Source organism: Podarcis gaigeae (assembly GCF_964106915.1).
Source record: "Podarcis gaigeae genome assembly, chromosome: 9".
In the NCBI taxonomy this organism is placed as follows: domain Eukaryota; kingdom Metazoa; phylum Chordata; class Lepidosauria; order Squamata; family Lacertidae; genus Podarcis; species Podarcis gaigeae.
Window position 1 is genome coordinate 21,412,781 of NC_139685.1, and position 21,606 is coordinate 21,434,386.

Consider the following 21,606-nt stretch of genomic DNA (forward strand, 5'->3'; position numbering starts at 1 on the left):
GGGTGCCCTGGCACCCAGGGGCCCCTAGAGTTGGCGCCTATGGCTTATAGTACCACTCATTTGTATCTTTAATTTGAACCAATATTAAATTTGTAATACTTGATGGGATTGACAGAAACTTATTTATTTTTGTTAAGTCTGATTAATTGGGTGAGATTGGATTGCTCTTATCACCCAGGTGTCCCAGGTGTAGGAAATGGCGTTTCTGTGCGCTCTGGCAATTGTCACGGTGTCTTCTTGCGCCAGAAGTGGCTTAGTCCTGCTGGCCACATGACCCAGAAAGCTGTCTGTGCACAAACGCCGGCTCCCTTGGCCTGAAAGCGAGACGAGCGCCACAACCCCATAGTCACCTTTGACTGGACTATGGGTCCTTTTCCTTTCCCTTTCCCTTTCCCGGACGTAGGGCCATTTAGTGTCATCTGTCATTGCAACACAGGGAGCTACAGTAGTCATGATGGTGGGGATAAGAAGCCCTGCTAAAAGGGCACAATGATCAATATACTATTGGTGTTCCCATAGAAATTCCACCATAAATACAAAGCCAATCTGAGGTTCCTTATGCAGGACATTCTGAAGGGAGCCAAAGTAGTTTTTTGACAGAACTGGCAAACTTCAAATATCAATTTGTGGTCTTCCTATTTGGAATAAAGGAGGGAAGTCATTTGCTTAGGGCATTATTAAAATTGATCAGAAAAACCTGCATTTGAAACAAGTTTCTCTTGTTGTTTCTAGTAGGAAATTGCTTTCCTTTCCATTCTGAAAGTTCAGTGTAACATAAAGTTTTCAAACTCCTAACTTAACAGATGCAATTCCAATAAAAGATGATCAACTCACCTTCTCTTATTATCTGGGAGCATTCTTCATAAAAACGTCCCAGCTCTGGTCTAACCTAATTCTTGTCTTTGTTCTTATAACTGTTCTCCCAAACAACTTATTCTTTGGGGTTTATTCTGCACCAGGTAAACTAAGAGTAGCAATGCATCTAGACTTTTTTGTCTTCTTTCAGTTTAGGTAACTCACCAACATAATAAGTACGGAATTTGTGAAAGTTGTTTCTGATGAGACCGTTTGCATTCTGTGAATATTTCTGATGTGCTGGAAATAATTTCACTTTAAAAACAGGAACTCTTCTTTCAAGTGAGCCGCTTGCTGGGAGTTTAGTTAATTATACTGAGCTTATCATGTGGAGAAGAAAATGTTTAATGTCATTTGGAGATGTGCTTCACAGCTGTAGTGATTCAGAAGAGACTTGATCTTCTTGGCACCTGCTGTATCCATCAAGCCACCACAAGTTTGATGGCCTGTTAAAAGGAAATAAAAAAAAAAGGATCAGATCCATTTTTTTCAGTGCAAATCGAAGAAAAATGAGTGTGACCTCAGGCTCAGGATTGAGATATTGGCTGCCCTCTGCCTATTGGGGGCCTGCATCTTCAATCAAAGGGACTGAAAGATGGTACATCTCAGGCAAATGGAAGCTCTGTCCACACATCCAAAGGAAGCAGACTCCCAAGTCCCCATGCATGCTGGCCGTTTCCCCATCACCACCTCTCCTGACCTTTCATGCATTGAATATGAATTGAGATTCCAACAAAGGTTCTTCCTGCTCAATAAGATACCCTGATTGCACAGAGGTGACATGGTTGGGGGCAGCATGTATTTCTGTGCAGTTTGAGCCCTCATAGGTTCTTCAGCACAACCAAAAAGGACATGTACATGAAATTACCCACTTCAGACAAGTAATCCACATTGTGGGTCCACTGCCAAGTGCTGATTCTGGTCTTCACCATGCAGAAGGTGTTACTGTGGACAATCAGTGTTTGAATGAGATCTAATGCTTTGAGGCATCTGGGTTTGTTTGTTTAAATCAGTACTGAGCGTTGCAGAGTCTGCATAATGTATTTGACATAAAATCTTAACTGGTAACCCCCCCATCCCCATTTGTATTTACTCCAGCCAACATTGCCAATTGGCAGAGGAAATAACGAGTTGTAGTTTATAAACATCCGGAGGACATCTGGCCTCCTAATAAATTTTGCTAGACTTACCACATTTGCTTTCCTTAAAATTCCTTGAATATTTCTCCTGAGCAGAAACCTCCAAATCTGAAGCCTTGCAGTTTCACTCCAGATAAAATTCAGTAGCAACTCTAGTCCCAGGTCTCATTGATTCTGCCCACTGCCCAAGGAGTGTCTTCACAATGACTCCTAACAAGGGAACCAGTGCTGGTGAGAAGCAGTGGTGCTCTCAGGGCAAGACAAAAGTCCAGGACCTGACCCAGTGGAATGAGCAGGAGGACCACCAAACAAAGTAAGGCTGGCTTATTATGTTTTGAATCAGTGCGTATTTCCATCTGAAATGGAGACCGACATAAGAGCAGTGTGTGAAATTCCCTGACTGCAACCATTGGTGAGAGGTGGATGACCGCCCCCCCCCTCACAAGTTGACTGGCACCATGCATTAAAGCTGTGTCTGTGTTACAGGCAGTGATGTGTAGACCCCTGCCCAACTGAGAAATTTGATAGTTCGCTCAAAACTCCCCCCCCTCAAAAAAAATACTCCGATGTTTCTTCTAAGAGGAAACTTGCACATCAGCCTTGAAATTTCTTTATGGGCAATATGCAGTGGCAGCTTGAGTCTCAGATTTGTGGGTTGTCATCTTCATCTCTTGGGTGAGAACACTGAACATTGCAACTATTTTAGCCTTGCTAGCAGGACATGGGGATATTAATTTTCTATAGGGAAGGCTTGTAATTACACTCCTATGGAGGAGGGTAATAATTCTTGAGTGCGACAAGCAAAAACTCTTGCAAGGAAGGCATTCTGCAAAAGCTATAGGAGGCTAGTCGATGTGATTTGCCTAGGCATGAAACATCCCACGTTGTAGCACAAGTATTCTGGATAATTTGTCTTGGTATTAAAAGGGAAGAATCATAGCTTGTCATTAAAAAGAGACAAGCAAACCCTCGGTGGGGTTTTTTAATGTGGTGTTAAGACATTGTATTAACTAGCTGAGTTTAACTGAGATAGCAGTCCTAGATAGTGTGAAAATGCTTCGTTTCATAGAACCCCCAAAAGCAGTTGTGTGAGATGAAATGCATAAAAACATTTTATGGTGCCCAGGGGAGGACATCTACATTTACAATTACCTCCTATCTTCACATTCACAATGGCACTCCAACCGCCACTGTTGCAGGAGAAGGCAACTGAAAGCCAGGAAGCTGGAAGTCATGGCATCTATGGACCTGTTTCAGCTAATATATGGTCTGACAAGTGTGACAAGTCATAACCTCAATCTGGTGCTTCCTATGGGATAGGATGAGAGTGATCTGAGGTGACGCCATTCCTCCGATGTTGTTCCCTTGTGACCAGGTTAACCAAAGATCTGGTCAAGTTTGCATCCACAGTGATAACCAACTTCATGGGGGTTACCTCCATCCTGTAGGTCAATCTTAGGTCACCAGGGTGTCTAGTTTGGCTTGCAAGGCCATTTTCCCCAAACCACACCAGGGCACCCATCAGCTGCCATCACTGGTACAAGCAATGCTCGTGAAGAGGACAAAGGACTCAAACAATACAGTGATCCACCTGCCTTAAAGAGTGTGGAGCATCTTCAAAGAGCACTTGTGCCAAGGGCTTTAAGGCAGTCCCTGTGCAGAGTCCTTGCAGAGGCTCAGACAGGAGTGCATGGTCTGTATTAAAGTGCTTGGCAAAAGTGCTATTTGAAGCAGGCTCTTCTCCCTTTAAACACTGCCAAGTGATGCTAAATGGAGGGGGCACTGCTTCAAAGAGTGCTTTTGCAAAAGCCTGTCAGGCAGCACCCAACCCCCACCCTACATAAGATAACGTGGGGGCTATCTTAAAGCCCTTTGCAAACAGCCAAAGGTCTTTGAGGCTGTTGCTGGTTCTCAAGCACCTGACACCCAGCTGGCTATCTGATATTCCACACAAGGGATTTTGAGAGGTTCACGTGGCCACCCATCTATCAAATCCCCCCCTCTGGTGAGGCTGATCCTGATAAGGATCTGACCCATGGTGCCAAAAACGGTTCCATGCCCTTGGTTTATGAGGATGTTTTAGTCTCAAAGAAGATGCTTCTAGTGCAACAGGAATGACAAATAATTGTGTTCATTCTTTCCATGCCTTAAATCACAGGAGTTGTTGCCCAATTAAATGTTTGATCAGACAAGAACATCAGCATACTGCCCTGGGTCTTGTGACTCATAAGCTCCAGTTCTGTGAAGAAATAAAAAAATAAGGAATCAAATGCCATCTCAGCCATAGGATTTGTTTATTGAAACCGGGAGGTCACATTCAGCTGCCGCCTTTTAAAATTCATGGTCATTAACTTAATTTGGGCGCTCAGATTTACAGAGCTCAGAAAACCCAACTTTGGTGCTGGATCTCACTTACACTGTGGATAGCAGCAAAAGACCATTGCTTTCTTATTTTGTGCTATCCACTGCATAATCTGACAGGTGTTAATTACAATTTAAAACTCAGCTGATTGGCCTGCTCCATATTGAAAATAGAACAAAGATCTCCAATATTCATGTTTAAAGATGAACATGCTGCCTGCTAGTGAAAATACCTAGTCATTAGTCATTTTGTGCTTGGGGATTTATTAGTCATGTTGCTGTTTCTAATTAGTTGGAAATAATAATTAGGACAGTTCTCCCCCCCCTTGCCTAGTACAACTTCCACTTGAGTATGAAATATTATCTGTTTTTATCATAAGACTCTGTCTGGAACTAGATGTTGTCGCAAACACAAAGCTGGTGCCAAAAACCGTAACAGCTCCATGCTTTGTTTTCCCCTTTTCTCTCTCGTATTGCGTAGTTGGGAAAATCAATATGCAGTGTGATGTCATCAGACTGTGAGTTCTGCCAATGAAAGCGGGGAGAGAGAAATCACAGCCTGATTACATCACATCCTGTGTTGAGTAGCCTTAGTCATATGAGGAACAGAGAAAAAGGAGGCCTGGAGCAGTTATTTTCATTTCCTTGTGCAAAAGCATGAACTCTAGAGAGGAGGGGATCAAGCGAGCTAATCCAAACCTTCCATCACCAAGGAGATTTCTTTATTCCCTTGCTGTCTCCACTAACCAACCTTTTGGCCCCTGAAACTTGTTTACTGGCCCGTCCTACACTCTGCACTGTATGGTATGTTCATTCAACTCTGTGCTGTATAGGCATGGGGTAAATATCAAAATAGGGACGCGGATGGCACTGTGGGTTAAACCACAGAGCCTAGGACTTGCCAATCAGAAGATCGGCGGTTCGAATCCCCGCGACAGGGTGAGTTCCCGTTGCTCGGTCCCTGCTCCTGCCAACCTAGCAGTTCCAAAGCATGTCAAAGTGCAAGTAGATCAATAGGTACTGCTCCAGCGGGAAGGTAAACAGCGTTTCTGTGCACTGCTCTGGTTCACCAGAAGCGGCTTAGTCATGCTGGCCACATGACCCGGAAGCCGTACGCCGGCTCCCTTACCCAATAGAGCGAGATGAGCGACGCAACCCCAGAGTCAGTCATGACTGGACCTAATGGTCAGGGGTCCCTTTACCTTTACCTAAATAACAAAATATAATAACATTTCTCTCTCTCTCTCTCTCTCTCTCTCTCTCTCTCTCTCTCTCACACACACACACACACACACACGTAGTTGGCATTCATATGTCCCAGGAGACAATGAGAAAATATTTTAAAGGGGAAGAAAACTAATTTTAAAACACTTTGAGCAATAACATGTAAACAATAGAGGGAATTAAAACGAGATAGGAAATATCCTGCTCAGCCTAGTTCAAACTGTTTCTCTACATAAGCTAATGCTTGGCAGCTAATCCATACCAGCTTTATTTTAATAAATTAATTCTACTTTCCCACCTCAAGCTTTTGGCCAGCCAGAGGAATACTGCTTCTGTTTCACTTTCTCATAATTTATTTGGGTTTCCTCACCCCCCCCCTTCAGCCTTTCAATTTCATTCCCACCCTTAAGTACTTAAGTATCAGGTTCTTGGACTGAACCTTTGGCCCTGCTGTGAGTAGTCTACTCCGAGGAAAAGCAACCGTTCTACAGCCTAGAACAAAAAACAAACAAACCCAAAATGACATAGCAGTTAGATTCCTTCACATCTTGTGCTTGTGATAGTGTCTCATTCCGGGCTCAGACAGTGCCGAACCAGTCTGTATCAAAGTCTTCTTATATAGGCATTTTGCAATTTACTTAACTTGTGCTGTCTCCCTCAGCATGGAGTTAATGCAGCTTAAAAGTCCAGCTTCTTGCTACCAAAAGTTAATATACAATGGCTCATTAAGAAGGAGCATCACTGACAATGTAACCTGAGAGCAAACTGTAATAAAGATATCCCAGAGGGCAACGTGTGGTTAATAGTCTGGCTAGGAGTGAAACCACTATAAACGTGTGTTTCTTTGGGGAGAATAATATGCAGGAAACTTCTTTAATTTATGCCATGAATTTGTAAACATTTGACTGCTTCAAGTACCTGTGGCAAGAGTCAACGTTTATATGGATTAAGAGGGGGGGGGGATATTTGTTTATTCAGGCATAAAAATTCTCAAAATGAATACTTACCAATTGCTCAAGCCCAGATTTGGATAGTGGAATTACAGTGGTACCTCAGGTTAAGTACTTAATTCGTTCCGGAGGTCCGTACTTAACCTGAAACTGTTCTTAACCTGAAGCACCACTTTAGCTAATGGGGCCTCCTGCTGCTGCCGCGCCGCTGGAGCACAATTTCTGTTCTCATCCTGAAGCAAAGTTCTTAACCCGAGGTACTATTTCTGGATTAGCAGAGTCTGTAACCTGAAGCATATGTAACCTGAAGCGTATGTAACCCGAGGTACCACTGTACTAGCATTTAACTCTAGTTTGGGCATCCAGCTCGTGTGTGTGTGTGTGTGTGTGTGTGTGTGTGCGCGTGCGAAAAAAACTGAGGACCCTGACATGTGGAGTTGTTTCCTAAAGCAGTTGGAAGATGAGACCATCACAGAAGTTTATTAGAATAACATGTAGATGAGGATTAGGCATGAAGCCTTTCTATTAATTCTCCTCCTAACCTCGGTATACTGTAGTTTGCTTCACTGAACTCGGTTATCAATTATTCATTTGCTACTTTTTTCCATATCTGATTAGCATGCCTTGAATTATTCTGAGGAGAGGGGAAAGCATATTTGAAAACCTCTTTGTTCACTAACTCAGCATAATAGGACACTAAGTTAAAAGGAAACAAAATCTCAAATGTGAAGCACACAATTGGCCTCTAGAAAATGCTACCCATGGATAACATGCCCAGTTCATGTGACCAACTAAGCACAGTGAAGGGTGAGAGGGGGGTTCCAACCCGGACGTCCAGTACAGTAGAACCAGTGTGGTGTAGTGGTTAAGAGTGATAGACTTGTAATCTGGGGAACCGGGTTCGCGTCTCCACTCTTCCATATGCAGCTGCTGGGTGACCTTGGGCCAGTCACACTTCTCTGAAGTCTCTCAGCCCCACTCACCTCACAGAGTGTTTGTTGTGGTGGAGGAAGGGAAAGGAGAATGTTAGCCGCTTTGAGACTCCTTCGGGTAGTGATAAAGCGGGATATCAAATACAAACTCTTCTTCTACTACTACAGTGGTACCTCGGGTTAAGAACTTAATTTGTTCCGGAAGTCCGTTCTTAACCTGAAACTGTTCTTAACCTGAATCACCACTTTAGCTAATGGGGCCTCCTGCTGCTGCCATGCCGCCGGAGCACGATTTCTGTTCTCATCCTGAAGCAAAATTCTTAACCTGAAGCACTATTTCTGGGTTAGCGGAGTCTGTAACCTGAAGTGTATGTAACCCGAGGTACCACTGTACTTACAAATGCCTCAGGTTACAAACGCTTCAGGTTACAAACTCCGCTAACCTGGAAGAATTACCTCGAGCTGAGAATTTTGCCCCAGGATGAGAATGGAAATCGTTTGCCGGTGGCACAGCGGCAGCAAGAGGCCCCATTAGCGAAAGCACGCCTCTAGTTAAGAACAGTTTCAGGTTAAGAACGCACCTCCGGAACAAATTAAGTTCATAACTAGAGGTACCATTGTAATTTGTCTGGCAAAGCAGTGTTCCCAGTCATGCTGACAGAGACTGCACACTGCTTGTATGCGCTTAGGCCTTTCCAGGTGAGCCAATGAATGTGCGCAGGCAATGCTGTCATTGTGATCCAACTTCCTTGTCCTCTGCGCATTCACTGTGCAGTGGTACCTTGGTTCTCAAACGCCTTGGTTTCCAAACGCCGAAAACCGGGAAGTCAGTGTTCCAGTTTTTGAACGTTTTTTGGAAGCCGAACATCCAATGCGGCAGTCAGCTATTATTTCCGGGGCTCCTGCACCAATCAGAAACTGCGCCTTGATTTTCAAACATTTTGGAAGTCAAACGTACTTCCGGAATGGATTAAGTTTGGGGCTTTTGTTTTTGCTATTTATTTTGCGTTTTTGAGGCTTTTTCAGTTACCAGTAATTTGTTTTTGTGACTGTGTAGAACCCAGTTCAGCTACAATGACTATCATCAGTGCAGGCTATCTCTAGACAGATGTGAGGATCGTGGGGTCTCAAAAACTGTGGTTGCTGGCTGTGAAACTCACTACATCCCTGCTGTGCTGCACTGGCACAACTGCGAGTATCTAACGGATGGGAAAACGGGTCAGCCTGGCAGGGATCAGGTGACACAAGGAACAAATAAGGTCCCATCTGGCCCTATGAAGCTGACTCCTCCGTCTGACTAATGTGTCTCAGGTGCAGACTAAACTGCTCTCACGTAACAGTATATCCCTGATTACCAGCCTGTTCACTGTCTACCAAACCATTAGCTCGTTTTCAGGCCACCAGCACTGTCAGCATAGACTGAGGCTGCATATCTCGGATTATCAGGTGCTGGCCACAAACCACTGGGCATGCCTACTTAGAGGTGTGCAGAAGATTCCTGCAAATCCAGGATAATAAGCCATGATGGACTGCCTCAGATTGATCTGGGGCTGTGGGTTAAACCACAGAGCCTAGGACTTGCCGATCAGGTCGGCGGTTCGAATCCCCGCCATGGGGTGAGCTCCCATTGTGAGGCCCCTGTTCCTGCCAACCTAGCAGTTCAAAGCACGTCAGAGTGCAAGTAGATAAATAGGTACCACACCAGCAGGAAGGTAAATGTTGCTTCCATGTGCTGCTCTGGTTTGCCAGAAGCGGCTTAGTCTTGCTGGCCACATGACCTGGAAGCTGTACGCCGGCTCCCTCGGCCAATAAAGCGAGATGAGCGCCGCAACCCAGAGTCGGTCACGACCGGACCTAATGGTCAGGGGTTCCTTTACCTTTGCAAGGCAAGCACAAGTCAAAACAAGAAACCCCTGTGAGCTTTGTGGCCATCCACAATCCAGACACTTTTGTAAAAGCCTGCAGACAAGCTTCTGTAAAACACAAATCTTAGTTTTTAAGCTTAACCATTAAGGCTTCTGTGTGGAGGAGTAGCTACTTTGCCAAATGGGAGCACCCATCTTTAGCATAAGGAAAACACCAGGATCAGAAGGTCAGAAGACAGGTATAAGTTGCAATCAAAGGGAATGGTATTCCCAGCCATACTTCTGCTGTCCTTTAACTGGAGATACCAGGGATTGAACCCAGGCTTGCTGTGTATGAAGCATGTGCACTGCTTAGGGGCGTAGGAAGGGGGTATGTGTGTGGGGGTGCGGTCCACCCCGGGTGTCATCCTTGAGAGGGGTGACAAAACGCCACACTGTGGGGGGCGGCACTTACCGCGGGGCCTGGCCTGCAGCGTGCCTGAGCCACGCGTCTCTCCTGGGAGTGACACAGTGGCTCAGGGCTCCGCTCTACCTGAAATGGCAGCTCCGTGGGCAGCTCATCATGCCACCCCCCTGGGCAGATTGCTGTGCTGCCCCCTATTGGTGGATCTCCGTGTCGCCCCTATGTGGATCTCAATGGCGCTCCCATGCACAGATTACTGCAGTGCCCCCTTGTGGCACCCCTATGCTCTGGTCACTGTGGCACCCCCAAGGGCAGCTTGCCATGCCCCCGCCACTCGGGGTGCCAGAGCAGCTAGCTATGCCCCTGGCTCTGCTAATGTACTATGGCCACATAGTGCTGCTGGTTTTATTATTGATAATAATATGTTGGCTATTTATTGGGAAAAGGATAGGGAGATGTGACTGAGCCCTTGCTCTTCTCACCTCAGATATAATACTGGTTTCAAATGATTAAGTGATCTAGGTTAATACAGTATTTTGTGTTCCCTGAAAAGCAGATCACATGCAATCAATATTGCGAGCTTCATCTTTAGTTTAAGCCTCCCACTCTGGGTGCCAGAGCAGCCCCTGGCTCTGCTAATGAACTATGGCCACAACCCACAAAGCAGTGTGGCAGCACTGTGTGTGTGTTGTCCCCTACAGGAAGGAGAGTGGGCCAGCTTTGCTGATTGGCTTCTCCTGGCACGACTCATTCCCCATCCCGCCCTTCACTTGCCAGAGCAGGAATCTACAAGATACTCCTGCATTTGGGGTTTTTGGGCCATTTAAAATCGAGGGTCTGTTTCTACCGGCGTTCAAAACGTTAAGCATAAATTGGCACTCGCTGAAGCATCCTCGAGGCATAGACGTGTGCAGCAGACAATGAAGGCCTGTTTCTAAATGACTAGTTGGAGGATTAGCTCCCCGCCACCCCCGCCCCAGTAATGCAGAATGCTGATTTTGTGGCTATAGTGATGAGATTTACTAATATGCATTTGTCATTAATTCAATCATACTCATTATCTCGTTCGTTCAAAGGAACAGCAGAGAGACTCTCAAAAGCCTTGTGGGTGGTTCAAAATCCCCCTGGCGAACCTGCATCCAAGAGTGCCCTACTTTTGCTCAAGATATGGCACAGGCACCCTCCTCATTTAGACTTCACATACTTTTATTATTATTATTATTATTATTAATTTGCAGTCTACGCAGCAGTCATATTCTGAAGCTGAACTTTCCCGGCAATGATTATCCCTTATTCATTCAATTGCAAAGAGTTTTATGTGGGCAGCTCACCATTCCCTGCGTTCCAGAAATGGAACTGCAGACAGGATCACGTTTTAAATGAGGGGTCTCACCATGGAAAGGGAGAACAGACCTGGCCTTCAGTCCTAACCACCTTTACCTGGGAGTAAATCCCGCTGAATCCAATAGGAGTTACTTTGGAGCAGCTCTTAGAGCAGCCACCCAACATATACTGCTTTACATGGCTTTGTGTAAATAAATGTTTACCATTCATCCCCAGTGGGGATGGATAAATCACTAAGGAACAGGTGATGAGGGTTAGAAAAAGAAGAAAATTACCTGCTCACCATCTCATTGATTACTGGGGATATTGCAACTGTAAAGGGTGGAGCAAAGGACATGATCAGGCATGCTAGTACTTTTGTGTGGGGTGAATGGGGTCTGGAGAAGTCAGAAGTCTGTATTCCAGCCTTCTCTTTCTCAACAAATTAGCAACAGCAGCAGCACACACTATAACAATAATAAATATAAGGTGTACAAGTATGTAAAGCATCACATCCCCATCTCAGTAATCCGTGCAATCACTTTGCAATTTATATTTATACATGCCTACATGATTCTCAGTGCTATGTAGCATCACTCAGGTAGTTAGAAGGCAAGTTATTTTCACACTTTCAAAAACAGAACTGCCAGCAACACATTTGGTCGTTACACTGTCTATCTCCTATTATTTTTATTTTACTTAAAAACAGCTTAATAGTTTAGAAAACTATTTGAACATCTTATTTTCCATTAGTTTGGTAGTGTTGCTTTGCTATGTAAAGTTATATTCACATATCCCGGCTGTTTCCTCCAACCCTCCTCTTTTGCCCATTTACAGAGTGGGATATGATGGGATGTTGTGGGAAATGAGGAAGGAAAGATACTGTAGTGGGATATTGGGGATGGGAGAGGGTGGGATAAGGGATGATAACAGATTGGAAAGATGTGGTGCTAAATAGAAATTGCATTCAACAATGCAGTTTGCTTATGCATCAGACAAAAAGAATAAACACTGAAAATCAAAAACATTCAAGATGCAGGATTGACTTTACAGAATATTTCTACAGTATTGCCTCTCTTTGCATCCACTCTTCATACAATGTTCAGGTTAGTTTTCTAGCTCTCTGTTAATCCTTTAAAAAGACATGGAAACTTAATTTATTTTGTGGAAGTGCAATTCTACCCAAATAAAAACCATTGTATGAATAAAAGACTACTCCCACAGTCAGTGAATCCGTAATGCTATTCCTTTTGGAAAGTCAAACACCCTGATCCAGCCATCAGTTCAAGAAATGAATGAATGAATCTTTATTTGCGTCAGCCATCGGCCATAGCAATAAAACAACAATACGATATACAAAGAATAGAAATAAAAAGTCAATTATATAAAATACATTTTAAGGTTTTTGAATCAATAGTCAAATAGTGGATCTTATTCTGATTGCCCTGGCTAAAAACCTTGCAACCTTTGCTGTCACCTGCTCATCTTGATCAGCCAAGAGAAAGGACACTGTGGCAGTGGCTGGGTGACCCAGAATGGACAATAAAAGAGGGGTGATAACCTCATTCCCTCAGGTCTTTATAAAGAGTGCAAGCCAGAAGGACATGCGCCACTGATTTGGTACTGCCATCTCCACAGGGACGTAAACGTTTTCCATGTGGAATCTGTTGGAATTGTCCCTCAAGTACAGCCGAGGTCAATACATTCAATCTTGCGAGAGTAAAAGTGTGTCTATATTTTAGACGCCCTCATTCCAAGATATGGGAACCTGCACAGAACTGCCTTAGAATAATAGAATTTTTGAACTGGAAGGGAGTTCGAAGGTCACCTATTTATTTGTTTAATTTATTTATATGCTACTTTATACTCAAGACATTCTTTAAAGGATCCAACCCTCTACTCAATGAAGGATCTACAATGCAGGATGCAATTGCAGTACAGTGGCCCTGATTTCTTCTTGGGTCACTCATTTTGGTGGAGGAAGCAGATCCATGCAATCATTTCTTTGTTATCAGTTGGTAAAGGTTGTACCACTTTGTAACAGACTTACACACACAGAGAGAGAGAGATTTCTGGATCAGGCAGTACTCTGTTGAAACTAAGAAGCAGCAATAATATATGTTTACAAAATATTAGGATTCCTCCCCCCCCCCAACTCCTCAGAAATAACTATGCTTAACTTAGGTTTATAATGGTTTTCTCTCCATTCTATATGTGCATTCTGCGCATTAATTAATGCTCACCATTGTCTGCCTGTCAAGATATGCTCATCACTGCTATGGTTACCACTTTCAGTTTGGGTGCACTTTGTTTGACTTCAAGCCTCCAGCAATTGCTTGAAAATATATTGGAATGAGTAATGGAGATTGCAAACTTTAGCACTGGAGGAATATTTAAAGTCTGCACTCATTTGATTCAAATAGAGAGAAAATTACTTCTAGGCATTCTTTGACCTTTGAGGGGATCATCTGAATGAATTTGCAGACACGCTCAAGCTGTTGTCCATTCCCCCCCCCCCCTTGCGTGTATTTGCAAAGCAGCAATTTATACTTTATCCAACTGAAGGGTAAGTAATAAATGGACATGCAATTGTTTTCACTCTGCAGCTCCTTCCTTTTTTCCATCTTGATAAGAGTATGCAGATAATAATTCAACAGAATTATATTGAGTCTAGCAGTAATGTATTTGTGAACAACTAATTTACTTGCTAACTGTCCTCATTTGGGGACATCATAATAATGTCCAAGATTCAAAGATAAGCATGTGCATGCCAAGAGGGGTGTTTGATTTGTTTTCGTTGAACACTAAACTAATCCCCATCACCACCCATATAGCCAACTACTTTTGAATGCCACCCCCATTTCAAAAACAGTTTACCACTTGGAGTAAGAGGACAGCTGTTTAAGAAACACAAATCCACAGCCCTGTTGGAAGTATGTGTTATGTACTGAAGTCTCACCCTGGGCCAGCAGGGGGATACTGTAGATAGTTATGCAAATAAGGGATCGAAAGTGACGTTCAGTGATTGGATAGTTTTAGAAAATTGTTACAGTTACGTTGTAGTGGAGCTCTATATAAGCAGGCTGACTGAACCCTTCAGTTCAGTTCTGTTCTAGCCTGTGAATAAATAAGAGCTGTTTGAAGAATCGCTGTGTCGTCTGATATGTTCACCCACAACTTAACAGTATGAAACTATCTGCCTGGGTTTTTGGACCCTCTCCTATGAATCCATTAAAATACTTTTTGGAAGTGGGAACAAGGCAAACTTGAACACGCAGCTGATATAACTTTGTACTTTCCATATGGAAGCTTCTGGCTTGATAACCATTGCCATTGCCAGCCTGGAGAGCCATTCAGGTGATGATTTGGATCTCTGAGGGAAGAATGTGAGATAATCCTTCTAACATGATTGAATGTCCTGGAGCAATTTGAGCAAAGTGCTCAGCATGCCACAGCTTAAAGTGGGATGCTAGAAGGCTGTGGGCTGCAGTGCAAGGGAAAAAAACCATGGCCAAATGAAGGAAACGGGCAAAATTAAATGTAGGATTTCATTCCAAGAACAAAAGTGTATGCTGCCTATTATGGTACTTTGGTATAGGAAAACCTGGAATAACTTAATAACAAAATAGATTACTCAGCAGTCTGGAAAGAACAAATTTTATCCGTTGACTTTTTTTAATGTACATAAATGCTAAAATTACATTTTGATTACCTTGCAACAATCTAAATTTGTTAATAGCATTACATATACATTATCTTCATTTTTAAAAAATTTCTACCTTGTGATATCAAGTTTGTATTTAAAAGTGTAAAAATCTATAAGGTGTAAATATTAAAAAATTGGGGATTTTTTTTAAAAAATGAAGGATATGTCTCTGCATAGCGGGTGCCATATGCCATCTCTCTCAATGAAGGACAGCAACTTTTACCTCTTCTATGCATATATAAAAATTGAGAATACAACTGTGTAAAAACTGATACCTGGATTTGTTTGTCTTCCGCTTTCCTCCCCATCCCACTTCCCTTTTTGTATTTCATATATTAGAATAGAACACTATTTTAACATGGAGAAACATGGATCATAAATGTAGTACATACCTTAATAGTTAGGATGCGCATTTGATTCAGATGAATCCAGAGCCCATGCAGGGTACCTCAGAAAGAGTTGTGGCTTGTCTGGGGCAAAGTGGGATCAGCAGAAGGTGGCCTGAGTTGAAGGAAAGATTTCATATATAGAAGAATACCAGGGTGGGATGATTTGGAAAAGGAGAACTCCATTGCGATTGACAGGCAAGTTTGTAATCTGGGTGAATTATGAATTATTATACCTGGAAACCAAATCTCTTTTGGCTCGTCTCATTCACAAATCAATTTTAAAAGGTATCTAGCGCAAAAGCCCCTGAGTCTTTTTAACTGCAGTTCAGTGGATTTCTTAGCTATGAGTGCCTCTGTCTTGCCTGAACTTTTCAGACTCATTGCTCACAGAATTCTGGTGGAGATTACCCACCCCCAAACAGCAACGGCTGCCCTAGCAGAAAAATACTTCGGCCATCCATTGGAAATTTGGCATGGTCCATGTCCTCAGAAGGGGTGACCTTGCCTATAAATTTCATTCAATTCTGCTTCAGAATAAAACAAATATTGTCAACATTTCCTTAAAAATAATAATTAAAATTTGAAACTACACAACACAAAAACCCCTGAACATATTTGCCTATAATTTGGCAGGTTGTATCTACTCTTGAGGGTCTAGCGGGCTTGCAAATTTTACTCACTTGTGTCAAAAGAAAATAGTTACAGATTTTAAATAAAATTCTTTAAAAAAAAAATTCAGGAGTTTTTAAGGTGAAGGAAAACATGCATGAGTAAACCCCAAATAAATTATATTGGGAGTTGCTGTAACAGACCTGTGGTACTATCCCCCTCTAGTTCTGCTAATGTCACTAAAACACACAGTGTTCAATTATACAACTTCACTGGGATCAAGTTGACTGATTTTTCAGGAAAATGAAGGTAGTTGGGCTAGGAATGAACAGTTAAATTTATTTTTGAACCAATTTTTTTTCTTTCATTGTGATCCTAACTGTTGCTATTTTAATGCTTTTGCATATTTATGCCGCACTGATTGTTGAATATTTCATTCCTCACACTGCTAAGTTCCATTATTTTCCCTCTCCCAACCTTTCATTGAACTACCATTAGCATGGATAAAGCAGATGATGAAGATGACGAAGACCTAACTGTGAACAAAACATGGGTGCTTGCTCCAAAGATTCACGAAGGAGATGTCACTCATATACTGAACTCTTTACTCCAAGGCTACGATAATAAACTCCGACCAGATATTGGAGGTAAGTGGTAAAGTCATACCTCATGTTGATTCTGCTTCAGGTTGCTTTTTTTTCTGGTTGTGGACTGCCGAAACCCGGAAGTACTGGAACTGGTTACTTCCGTGTTTTGGCATGCTAAATTGCGCTTTGCGCATGCACAGAAGTGCCAAATTGCAACCCACACCTGCGCAGATATGCAGATGCGGGTTGCGAACACTGCGGGTTGCGAATGTGCATCCTGCACAGATCACGTTCGCAACCCGAGTGTCCACTGTATTAAAATTTCAGTTTTAAAAGAATATATCTTGAATACGTCTTGGCAACAGCTGTTTTTGTTCTTGACGTATCTTGGCAGCATACTGGATCAGACCTCTAATTCTGGGATAATTATCACAATGTGTCTGTTTAATGTAATGTGTGTACTACCTGCTATTGGAACACTCATTATCCAAAATTTCAGTTATCCAAACAAAAATAATTATACCTAAACCTCACTACAACAACTGAGGATTCAGCTATCTGGACAGCTGGGATTTGCCCACTTCCCTACTTTGTGTTTTGCTGGTCAGTGGCAGCCATATTGGGCCGAAACCATGGAGGGGAAAGGAGCGCTTGGACAAATCAGTCTTTCCTTTGTTTGCCTTTTCTGGTTGACTGGAGCAGTTTCTGGTAGAAACCAGGGCCGGGAGGGAGATGCAACAAATTAGAAATGTTCCCATAGGAAATAGTGGAAACCCTCAGCGCATTATGTGAACACTTGCCTAATGAACAATTTCTTGGGAATGCATTGCATTCGGAAAGTTGGACCTGTGTGTCTATTAAAAGCAGAGATTCAATATACTGATTTTATTGTAAAGTTATTCCTGACTTATCTACAACCCCCAAAGTCCAGATAAAAAGACAAACAAATCACTAAACTCTTCTGTGCTGAAAGTTTCTCTTTTGATTACACTTCTTTAATTGCTTAATTGATCACAGTCACATTTCTATCCTATTTTGCACATAGGGAAAGCAACCTGAAGCCACACACCTACATCCCACCCCAACTGCAGCAATGAACGCTGCTTGCATACGATACCTGAAAAATAATTAAAGTCTGCTTTCAAAGTGAGGAACCACTTTTCTTATGGCACAAGGAGATAGGCTCAAATGACAACTGTTGCTCATTAGCTATTGAGGTTATCTGGAGATGACATTGATAACATTGCTACCCACCCCATTTTGTTAGATTTGGGGTGGGTTGTGAAATGTGTATTATAGTTTTTAAAGTTTACGTGTATGTCCCAGGTGGCTCCCGGGCAGAGAGAAATTCACAATTAAATGAATTATTGCTCAGGCAGACAAGGACAGGGGAGTGGGCCGGTGAAGATATTTTCTTTGAAGTTAAGTTTGAAAATACTCTGCAACATAACAATTAAGTTCTGAGTCACTGTTCTTTCATATAAGTGATTGATTTTGTGCCCGGTGTAGTGTATTGATCAAGAGTCTAGCTGAAAAGATATTAATAAACCTGAGTTGTGCTTTGGTCGGGATACAATTACGAGGGCTGAAGAAGCTAATGGATTTTCTAAACCTATCTTTGCTAAGAACATATTGAGAGGAAAGAATTGGTTTTGTGTTTTCAATGTATTAATTTGCAGGCTGCATAATTAGTGGTGCATTTGATTGGTTTTACCCATTTGTTACTTTTATGCATTAATCACAATTTGGAGTATGAATGCTTGCCATCCGTTCCCGTGCCCCAGCTTTAAAAGCTTAAAAAACCCTATCTCCCCCCCCCCCAATGTTTTAATATGATCCATGTTAATAAACAATATTTTATGTCAACTAAGGTTGCAATCCTACAGTACTTGCCTAGGAATAAGACCCATTCAATTCAGTGAGACTTCTGTGTACACTGGGTCCCTCCCAAATGTGCAGAGCAGTAGGCAAGCAACTCTGTGCTTTCAGGAGGAGATGCTGACTGGCACTGAATAGTGCCAATCCTTTCTCTTCTTCCTCTGCCAACCTTCTGCAGGGCTGCTGCTGATATGCCATCAAAACCTCTGCCTAGCTGGCTACATTATATAGCAGGGAACCCTTCCATGCACCACAAATGGGGATTCAACAGCTGTCTCCTCTATGTGCTCCTCTAATGTTCCATGTTGGAGTACATAGGGAACTCCTTTATACCATCAGACTATTGGTCCATGTAGCCTTTTACACCCTTGTGCAAATTAATTGAAACAAACAATGTAGTTTATTCTACAAAACTCACATGTACATGTACAAAACTCACATATACTGTATGTACATTAGTAACGGATATGACCTCCACTACTTTAAAGCAACATTTGAACACGGTTTGGCATGGAGTCTACTAGTTTCGAACAGTCACTGTTGATTTTTGTATCCCTGTACCAGACTTGAACAAGCGCCTAAATGAGCTTCTCCATAGTCGTACAGACTACAGCACAGAGGCGACTTTTGCATATAGCCCACAAATTCTCAATGGGATTTACGTCCGGGGAATTCCCTGGCCAATCAAGTACTTGTATTTGCTGCTCTGTCATGAATTTCTTCACCACTTTCGATGTGTGAAAGGGGGCTAGGTCCTAGTGCAATATCCCAGTACCATCAGGATACCTCTTTTTCAGCTCTGGAATAACTCTCTTTTGTAGAACCTCACTGTATTGTGGCGAGCGCATCATTCCTTCTACTGGCTGCAGGCTTCCGACACCATAATGATCAACTGACTTTTTGTGTTTGTTTTGAGTACAGGATTACGAGTCAGATAGAAAACATGCTTTGTTTCAATTAATTTGCACAAGAGTGTATTGTCTATTCTGAGTGACACCTGTTTCTCAGGGGCCTAGGTGCATCATCATTTATCTGTTCCATTGTAACCTGGAGTTATGGGGTACTGAACCTGGGACGTTGGGCTTGCAGAGCTTGAGCTCCCATAGAATAGCCTGCTTTGGGCCTGAAGAGTAGTGGGCAACTGGATGCCAGCATGAGGTGTGGAAGGGTACCCCATTGTTAAAAATGGCCAGGCATGTTGCAGTGTGCCCAGCATAATAGCATAGCATACCATCTGAATGCCAATACCAGGCTGTGTACAATGCCCATGAAGCTGTGTGTCCACAGAAAGAGATGCATTAGGAAGACTAATGGTGTGGTCTTCTATTGATTCACAAAAAAATTGCATTACTAGACAACAAAGGAAACACTGCATTTCACATGGAATTATGCTTACTGTTTTGTTTAGTGAGAACTACAGTAATTGAAACTGATGTCTATGTTAACAGCATTGGTCCGGTCGATCCAATTAATATGGTAAGTTTATGGTTATAATAGAACTTCCAAGGTAAGATTATTTTCGGATATCCATCTGCTTTCCAATGCCTCTCACACTATCAAGAGATAAGGTAACCTTGTTCTTTTGAAAAGCGACTATTATTTTGACTGAGATAGCTGAGACATCAAGTATTCTTTAGAAGCTACTTTTGTTATCAAGGAAAATCTAGCCGAATTAAGAGTCATAGAAGACAAAGGCAACATTTGAAATAGAACTACACTAACCTTATTCAAATGACTCCCTTTTAGTTCGTATCCTCCTGACAATCTGGAAATGACTGCTTGGCAGATCAAAACTAAATTACGCTAAAATGGAATATGATCTAAGTATATTTAAATACGAACAGATACTGTTTAGGTACTTATGCTATTAAAATATGCAAGGTAGGAAAACAGTATGCTGCTGAAACTTTAGTAAGGTAGCTTTTGACTTCCAATTTGGGACTGAGGCAGTTTTGATTGTAGGAGGGTGACCAACATTCTGTTCATACTGTGATCATACTGTCTTTTAGAGCCCTGATTTTCTAGGATTCTAAAATAGGCAAAAGAGCACTCTCTAATTTGTGGAGGGTGATCAGAAGGGTCACTGTGACCCCACTTTACATGTTTGTTTAACACTGATGTAGAATGTGTAAAGAGGGCTTTCATCTTCGTGAATTCTGATACAGACTGTCCTGAGATTCACGACTTCTGGACTAAAACGCTGATTCAAATGTTGCTATCAATCAGATTTTTCTCTTCTTTGAATGTTGTAGTGCAGTCGTTGTTGTTGTTGTTGTTTTAAAAAATCAAAATGTATTTTAAAATGTGTATTTTGAGATATAATACTTTCAGATATGTTATTTAGATGTGAATTTTCATGAAGATTTTTTTTTAATTGAAGATTAAATCAAATGGTGGCATTTGTCTATCCCTAGTAATGATCTCCTCTGAGCACAGCTCTGGCCAGCTCTGTGTTCTCTCTCTCTCTCTCTCTCTCTCTCTCTCTCTCTCTCTCTCTCTCTGTGTGTGTGTGTTTGTGTGTGTACCTTTTCAGAGTTTCTGATCTTGTAGCTACACTGACTCCCATGGCCATAGGAAGAAAACCTATGGATCATGCATAATGCCTTTGACACCCCTAAATAATGATTTAAGAGACCCTCTCAGGTAAAACCCTCAATACTGAATAGCAACCATGGCTCAGAAAGCTGTGTTTGTAGTAAACCACCCTGAGAGGAGCTATTCAGATTGAGAGAGTTTAGAAATTTTAAAATAAAGAAAGAAAAGTAAGTGTTCAGCGGGGTGGGGTGGGGAAAAGAAACCCTGACACAATGGATTGATTTTTGTCAAGGTGTTAAGTGTCTGCCTATTTCTCTTTGCTTCAACAATCTATATGCAGCAAACTTTTACGAGAATTCATTGAGTTTGTTTCCATGTTTTTGGCTGCATCAGCAAGGTGATTGTGTTAGCATTCAGGGATTGATGCCAAACACCGTAGTTCACAGCTTACATTTTCAAAACATTCAAAATAGATGATAATTTCCAGGTAAGAGTTTTGTTTGCTAAAATATTTTGATAACTTTGCATAACACTTAGCTGTAAGTGGGAATAGTTAGTGCTAAAAGATTAATTACTTCAATAAATTACCATAAGACCTTGAAATAATTTTTAGATTCATTTCTGGGTTTTTGCCAACTTTTGCAGTTGGCTTGTTTTGAAAAGCTACCCCAAATATTTACCCACAAAGCCTTCCGAGCTCTCTTTCACACCATTTTTCCAGGTCAGTTATGGTCAAAATTTTGTTCTGGATTCATCGTTACTCAATATATTTTCCCTCTTGAATCATTTATTTTATGTTGTTGTTTCTCATTGTTGTCCTTTCCACAGTATAATATTGTATCCTTATTCA

At 42.1% G+C, this 21,606-nt stretch overlaps 1 protein-coding gene and 1 long non-coding RNA gene across 3 annotated transcripts in view; one reads left to right on the forward strand and one right to left on the reverse strand.

Moving 5' to 3' along the window:
• GABRG1 (gamma-aminobutyric acid type A receptor subunit gamma1) overlaps positions 1-21,606 on the forward strand; it is a 66,302-nt gene that overhangs the window by 10,444 nt on the left and 34,252 nt on the right. The window contains exons 1-3 of one of the 2 annotated variants that reach the window (XM_083755030.1): positions 2,183-2,307; positions 16,255-16,403; positions 19,630-19,697. In XM_083755030.1, coding sequence (XP_083611156.1) covers positions 2,198-2,307; positions 16,255-16,403; positions 19,630-19,697 — 327 coding nt within the window. In that variant the 5' untranslated portion in view covers positions 2,183-2,197. Of the gene's footprint in view, positions 1-2,182; positions 2,308-16,254; positions 16,404-19,629; positions 19,698-21,606 lie in introns of those variants that run through there. The other variant, XM_083755031.1, reaches the window with a different exon arrangement.
• LOC310852174 lies at positions 1,183-20,401 on the reverse strand. The gene is made up of 4 exons (XR_014568007.1): positions 19,944-20,401; positions 15,151-15,259; positions 3,147-4,233; positions 1,183-1,301 (listed from the first exon to the last, which is right to left on the reverse strand). It is a non-coding gene; the product is annotated as an uncharacterized lncRNA (long non-coding RNA).